General features: G+C 32.8%; 1 protein-coding gene across 1 annotated transcript; it reads right to left on the bottom strand.

The window, feature by feature from the left end:
• Positions 1–228: 228 nt before the first annotated feature.
• Positions 229–820, bottom strand: LOC139868377 (uncharacterized). The gene is made up of 2 exons (XM_071856709.1): positions 683–820; positions 229–573 (listed from the first exon to the last, which is right to left on the bottom strand). Exons 1-2 carry the CDS (start codon positions 818–820, stop codon positions 229–231), a joined length of 483 nt encoding a protein of 160 aa, XP_071712810.1.
• Positions 821–8,076: the final 7,256 nt, after the last annotated feature.

Raw genomic sequence — 8,076 nt, 5'->3', positions numbered from 1 at the left:
CCATTTGGCGAATGGCCATGCCGAGAGTACGGATATGAGTTCATGCTTTGGCTGCATTTGAACTTTTACATGGATTTGACATGATTCTTAGGTTTGTAATGTGGTAACCGTGTCTTGGTGCATGGTTGGCCAGTAAAATCCGAGCCTCATGATTTTAGCCACAATAAACCTTGGTCCCGCATGAAAACCGCATACTCCTTCGTGCATTTCTTGGATGATGATGGTTGCCTAGGAGGGTCCCACGCACCATAGCCATGGGGTAAGGAAAGACTTTTGGTACAACTTGCCATCTTGAAGTTTATACGAGGGTGCCTTGATTCTGATTTTTTTTGCATCCCCTTTATCTTCTGGTAGTATCCCATACGCCAGGTAATCCTTAATTGGTTTCATCCATGTATTTTCTTCATCTGGATAGAGGTCATTGACCTCTTCGGCATCTATAGATCTGCGTTCTAGGGTTTCAACCACAACTTCTTTAGCTAGGTGGGCAAAGGTGATGGAGGCAAGTTTGCTCAAGGAATCTGTTTTCTTATTTTGACTTCTTCTGACATGCTCTATCTCGAAGCCTTTAAACTGCTCAATGAGTTCTTTCGATTTTTGCCAAGTATCGCTGAATGGTGGGGCTTCTTACTTCGAAGGTTCCTGTTACTTGGTTCGCAAAAAGTGGAGAGTCAACGAATACCTTGAGATGTTGTATGTTAAGATCCCTTGCCAGCCTTAGCCCAACGAGTAGGGCTTCATATTCCGCTTCGTTGTTTGTCGTGCTGAACTCGAAACGTAAGGTATAAGTGAATTCTTTTCCTTCGGGGCTTACTAGCATGAGCCCTGCTCCAGAGCCATCAGAGCTTGAGGCCCCGTCCGTAAATAACTTCCACTCTTCGTTCTCGATTGGCGGGACGATGATTTATGTCGAAGGCATTTCTTCTTCTTCGATTGTTTCAGCTATGAAGTCAAACAGGACTTGCCCTTTTCGCGCATAATGTGAATCGAATTTTTGTAACATACGACCTCTGCTCTCTCCTTTTTCAACCAGTCCATGCCAATAATCGCATCAAAACTCTCCAACTCTAGTGGTATCAAATTAATCTTAAACGTTTCGCCAACCAGTTTAATTTCTCGATTCTGACATATTTTATATGTTGTAATTAATTTACCGTTTGCTAATTCGAGTAAAAATTTATTGTCCAAAGGCGTTAATGGACAACTTAATTTGGCACAAAAATCTCTACTCATATAGCTTCTATCCGCACCCGAATCATATAAAACATAAGCATATTTATTGTCAATAAGAAACGTACCCGTAACAAGCTCCGGGTCCTCCTGCGCTTCTGCCGCATTAATATTGAAGACTCTTCCACGACCTTGTCCGTTATTATTTCTTTGATTTGGGCATTCGTTTTTTATATGACCCGACTTTCCGCATCCATAACAAATAATGGCGGCATTATTTATTCCGACATTATTTGTTCCTTTATTCTTGTTAGCCATTGGTCCATAAACTTCACACCTCGTCGCACCATGACCCTTTCTATTACATTTGGTACATAATGCCAAACAGTAAGTAGTAGGATGGTACCCTTCACACCTTTGGCACGAAATTTTCTGATTTTTGTTGCCATTTTTGTTATTAAAATGGTTGTTGTTGCGATTGTTATTGTTGTTGGGATAGTTGTTGTAGTTGTTTTGGTTGTTATTGTAGTTGTTGTTGGGGTTGCAATTGTTATTGTTGCGATTGATGTTGCGGTTGTTGTGATAGTTGTTGCGATTGTGATTGCGATTGTTGTTGTTGTTGTATTGGTGACTCTTGTCACTATTTTCTTTCCACTTTCTCTTGACTTGTTTCATTTTGGCCTTCTCGGCCACCTGCTCTTTAATCCTTCCCTCAATTTGGTTTATGAGTTTGTGAGACATTCGACTTGCCTTTTGTATTGATGTGGGCGTGCTTGAACTCACATCCTCCTGAATCCTCTCTGGTAACCCTTTTACAAATGCGTCGATTTACTCTTCTTCATCTTCGAACACTCTTGGGCACAATAGACACAACTCTGTGAAACGTCGTTCGTATGTGGTAATATCAAATCCTTGCTCTCATAATTCTCTAAGCTCTGTTTTGAGCTTATTGACTTCATTTCTGGGACGGTACTGCTCATTCATCAAGTGTTTGAATGCTGACCATGATAGTGCGTAAGCAGCATCTTGTCCCACCTGCTCGAGATAGGTGTTCCACCATGTTAACGCAGTACCTGTGAAGGTATGCGTGGCGTACTTTACCATGTCTTCTTCATCACATTTGCTTATAGAAAACACAGATTCGACCTTCTTGGTCCATCATTTCAGTCCGACTGGTCCTTCAGTTCCATCGAATTCCAGAGGTTTACATGCAGTGAAAGCCTTGTAGGAGCATCCTACACGGTTTCCTTTGGAGTTAACTCCACTGCTAGACTCTAAATTATTGTTGTTGTTTTGCATTGCAGCATGTACTGCGGCTATGTTTGCAGCAAGGAATACACGGAAATCTTCTTCGCTCATATTCAAGTTCTGTCGAGTAGTTGGTGCCATTTCCTTCAAAAATAGCCAAAAGAGTTAAGTTAATCATATAGAATATTAGGAGTAGTCAGTAGTATTTCGTAGCATAATATGAACTTATTTATAAAAGCCTTTTCTTCATATTAGCATTTTATAATTTTAATTCGGGTAGTACCTACCCGTTAAAGTTCATACTTAATAGCTAGAGCTAAAATTAACTACTACTATTGAAATAATATTCTATCATGAAAAACTTAATTCATTAACATTTCACGCTTAAACTTTTGATACAATATTTTACAATCATAACATACCGCTATTTTACATATAGCATAAAAGTACAACCACGTTATCATACATATATTACAAGACATGGTAAGAGTAAATGACTTCAACTCTTTTATTCAGACTTGTTTGCTTCATCTTCCTCGAACTCGGTTCATTTTGCTAATTTTCTAGGGATAAACGGGCCAGTACTCATACGAGGAGTTCTTTTCACAAATAGTTTGGAAAAATCTGGTCCCTTAGATGTTCCCGGACTATAGTTAAAGTTTAAGAAATACAGGTGTTTACGGTATATTCCGTCAGGGTATTTCATGTTAACATATAGTTCATCGGGTTTTGGATCGGGTTTCTCTATTTTAATATATTTTCCCTTATCGTTTTCCCTTTCTTTATTAAATTGGGTCGCGGTAATTTCTACTACTTCATCGGAATCCTCATCGGGATCCGATTCATCAGAAAATTGGTAGTTTTCCCAATATTTTTCCTCCTCAGCAGAGACACCATCGACCATTTTTAACTTTGGTCCATTGGTTGAATCTTTTATTTAACGGTTTTTGTATGATATTTATTATTTCCTCCTCCGAATCTTCTTCTTCCGGTTCCTCTTCTTCTTCTTCTTCCGAAATTTGTGAATCTTCCCAAAATACATTCGACTCTTCATTGTTATTAGGTGAGTCGATGTGATTGGTACTAGAAGTAGACATCTAACACACAATAGCAAGCACATTAAGAGATTAATATATCACATAATATTTACATGTTAAAAATATATAGTTTCCAACAAAAATGTTAAGCAATCGTTTTTAAAGTAAACACGGTCGAAGTCCAGACTCACTAATGCATCCTAAAAACTCGATAAGACACACTAATGCAAATTTCTGGTTCTCTAAGACCAACGCTCGGATACCAACTGAAATGTCCCATTCATATCAATTATAAACGTTTCATATTAATTGGTTTCGTTGCGAGGTTTTGACCTCTATATGAAACGTTTTTCAAAGACTGCATTCGATTTTTTAAACAAACCATAACCTTTATTTTTTCGAAAAAGGTTTAAAAACATAACGTATATTATCAAGTAATGATAATCTTAAATATAACGTTTACACACGACCATTACATAATGGTTTACAATAATATTATACAACAATTTAAGTTCTCAAATGCAGTTTTTAAACAATATATTACAAGCATACTGACTTCAAATCATGTCCTTAAATTAGCATGCAATTGCGAAAGCTTTTAATAATCACCAGAGAATAAACATGCTTAAACATCAACAAAAAATGTTGTGGAGTTATAGGTTTAACCTATATATCAAATTGTAATAATAATAGACCACCAGATTTCATTTAATAAATAATCATACACTCGCAAATGTATAAAAATCATTCGTATGATGAACACCTGGTAACCGACATTAACATAATGCATATAGAATATTCCCCGCATACTCTCAAGTATGCCATATATTGGCAATCACAATCACCATTTAAATCGAAGTACTAAAGCCATCCATAACCTGAATGGGGGTTGTTAGGCCCAATAGATCTATCTTTAGGATTCGCGTCAATTAGGGGCCATTTCCCTAATTCTTAGGCTACCAACCTTGAAGGGGCGATATTCGGTTTAATAATCCAACCATAGAATGTAGTTTCAAGTACTTGTGTCTATTTTGTAAAACATTTAAAAACTGCACGTATTCTCATCCCAAAAATATTAGATAGTGAAAATTGGACTATAACTCACTTTCACAGATTTTCAAATCGTCAAAAATAAGACTGGGCCACTGGTCGATTCACGAACCTATAACAAATATACATATATCAAAGTATGATAGAAATATATTCATATCATATTTTATTACGTGTTAACGATTTAAGTTGTTAAGTTAGCAGTCCAACGTTAGTAGTTCACAATTAGTAGTCCACAGTTAGTAGTACATAAATAAATCAATATATGCATATTATCTCGAATCAATCCACGACCCAGTGTATACATTTCTGAGACTCGATCACAACTCAAGGCATATATATTATTTTAGAATCAACCTCGACCCATTATATGCTAACTCGAGCATTACCGCATATAGTGTCTTACAGTTATTCCAAAATAATATATATAGATGATGTCAATATGATATGTCAAAACATTGTATACGTGTCTATGGTCTATCAAGGTGTATATATATATATATATATATATATATATATATATATATATATATATATATATATATATATATATATATATATATATATATATATATATATATATATATATATATATATATATATATAACACACACAGAATATAGAATAAGTTAGTTAGGATATGGTTAGTATAGATTTGTTATAAAATTTTCGTAGCTAAACTAGTAATTCTATCCAATTTTGTTTTAGTCATAATTTCTTCATTTCAAATCTGTTTTCAATGATTCAAAAGGCTATGGTTTTGTATTGAACCATAATTTATTAATCTAAATAGAAAAAGTATAGGTTTATAGTTAGAAATACAGGTTGCAAGTCATTTTTGAAAGAGATAGTCATTTCCGTCGAAAGAACGACATCTTGATGACCATTTTGAAAAACAGACTTCCACTTTGAGTTTAACCATGATTTTTGGATATAGTTTCATGTTCATAAGAAATATCATTTTCCCAGAAGAACAACTTTTAAATCAAAGGTTATCATAGTTTTTAATTATCCAACCCAAAACAGCCCCCGGTTTAACTACGACGGCGAATGTCCGGTTTTACCGTGTTCTTCGCGTTTTTAAGTTTTAAATCATTAAGTTAGCATATCATATAGATATAAAATATGTGTTTAGTTAATTTTAAAATTCAAGTTGGAAGGATTAACTTTGTTTGCGAACAAGTTTAGAATTACTAAACTATGTTCTATTGATTACAAGTTATAATCTTCGAATAAGATAGTTATATATATATATATATATATATATATATATATATATATATATATATATATATATATATATATATATATATATATATATATATATATATATATATATATGAATCGAATGATGTTATGAACACCATTAATACCTCAAGTATAGTAGGTAAACCTACTGGAAATGATGATAAAATAACTTGAGCTTCAAAGGATCTTTAAAGCCTTGGGAGTTCTTGAAGTAGAATCATGACACGAAAACAAGTTCAAGTAAGATTACTACTTGAATTAAGATATTTAAAGTTATAGAAATTGAATCAGAGTTTGAATATGAATATTACCTTTAATAATAAAGATAACCTACTATAAATAACAAAGGTTTCTTGATCTTAGATGATTACTTGGAATGGATTAGAAAGCTTGGCAGTATACTTGCAAACTTGAAAGCATTCTTGATTTTATGAAACTAGAACTTATAGAATTTATGAAGAACATTTAGAACTTGAAGATAGAACTAGGGAGATATAAATTAGATGAAGAAAATTGAAGAATGAAGGTGTTTGTATGTGTTTTGGGTCGTGATATATGGATTAGATATAAAGGATGTGTAAGTTTGTTTTCTTGTAAATAATTCTTGGATGATTAATAATACTTTTGTAATCTTGCTAAATAATTCATACTAGATTACAAATAATGGTTCCCACATGTTTGATGGCTCATTAAGGATGCTAAGGAGCAGATTATTGAGTGTATATACCAATAGTATGTACAACTAGAAGCTGGGTATTGTACGAGTACGAGTACCGAACGAATACGAGTAGAATTATTGATGAAAATGAACGAGAATGCAATTGTAACCAACTTTGATAAGTATGAGTGTATATACCAATAGTATGTACAACTAGTTATATGTGTCTTGAAGTCTTCCAAAAGTGTATTAATACATCTTAACACACTACATGTATATACATTTTAACTGAGTCATTAAGTCATCATTAGTCGTTACATGTAAGTGTTGTTTCGAAACCTTTAAGTTAACAATCTTGTTAAATGTAATTAATCCGTGGTTATTATACTTAATGAGATGTTAAATTGTTATGCTAACATGATAACATGGTGTATGAATATATCTTAATATGATATATATATATATATATATATATATATATATATATATATATATATATATATATATATATATATATATATATATATATATATATATATATATATATATATATATATATTAAAACATCGTTACAACAATAATCGTTACATATATAACTCGTTTTGAAAACCTTAAGTTAGTAGTCTTGTTTTACATATGTAGGTTCATTGTTAACACTCTTAATGATATATTTAATTATCATTTTATCATGTTAAACATAGTGTATTAATATCTTAATACGATACATATGTGTTTATTTTAATTCAGACGTTGTTATAACGATAATCGTTATATATATCATTCCGAGTTCTTTAATTCAGTAGTCTCATTTTATGCATATAACTCTTTGTTAAAATACTTTTTGAGATACTTAATTATCATAATATCATGATAAATATATATATATATATATATCCATATATATATCATCAAGTTTTAACGTTCGTGAATCGCCGGTCAATTTGGGTGGTCAATTGTCTACATAAACTCATTTCAATTAATCAAGTCTTAACAAGTTTGATTGTTTAACATGTTGGAAATATTTAATCATGTAAATATGAATCTCATATAATATATAATCATGGAAAAGTTCGGGTCACTACATCTACCCATTGGCCGATCGTCAAGGGGGTACATAATAATGATTACCAACACCCGTACAGTGTCAGGGGTTAATGTATAGCTCGATATTATAACTCATGGCATATTGAATATTTTGATGTTTTGAAATAAATCTTGTGGTCTAAACTTATTAATTATTAAACCTATGATGTTCACTCAACTATTGTGTTGACATTTTAAGCATGTTTGTCTCAGGTTAAGAATAGCTTATGTGCTGCCTTATGTTGCTTGCTTGCTATTGCATTGGAGTCCACATTATTTATATTATAGCATTTGTTAAACATTAATTACTTTTGGGTTTACCATGTAAAACATTTCGCTTTCCGCTGCAATTGAATTATTGATTTTATTAAATGTCTCATTTAGAGTCGTTCTCATTATATAACTGTGTGATGGTATCGAAAAATTCATATTTACCCCTGGCCCTATTTGGGGGGTATGACAGATTGGTATCAGAGCACAGTTTGTTATAGAGAACTAGAATTGCATTTATGTGTGCCTTATGTGTTAGTTAGGGTGCCTTAGCGATCTATAGGACTATAACCTTTCCCGACTTAAGATTTT

This window comes from Rutidosis leptorrhynchoides, chromosome 9 (genome assembly GCF_046630445.1).
Source record: "Rutidosis leptorrhynchoides isolate AG116_Rl617_1_P2 chromosome 9, CSIRO_AGI_Rlap_v1, whole genome shotgun sequence".
NCBI lineage: Eukaryota > Viridiplantae > Streptophyta > Magnoliopsida > Asterales > Asteraceae > Rutidosis > Rutidosis leptorrhynchoides.
This window is presented reverse-complemented; position numbering and strand designations above follow the sequence as displayed.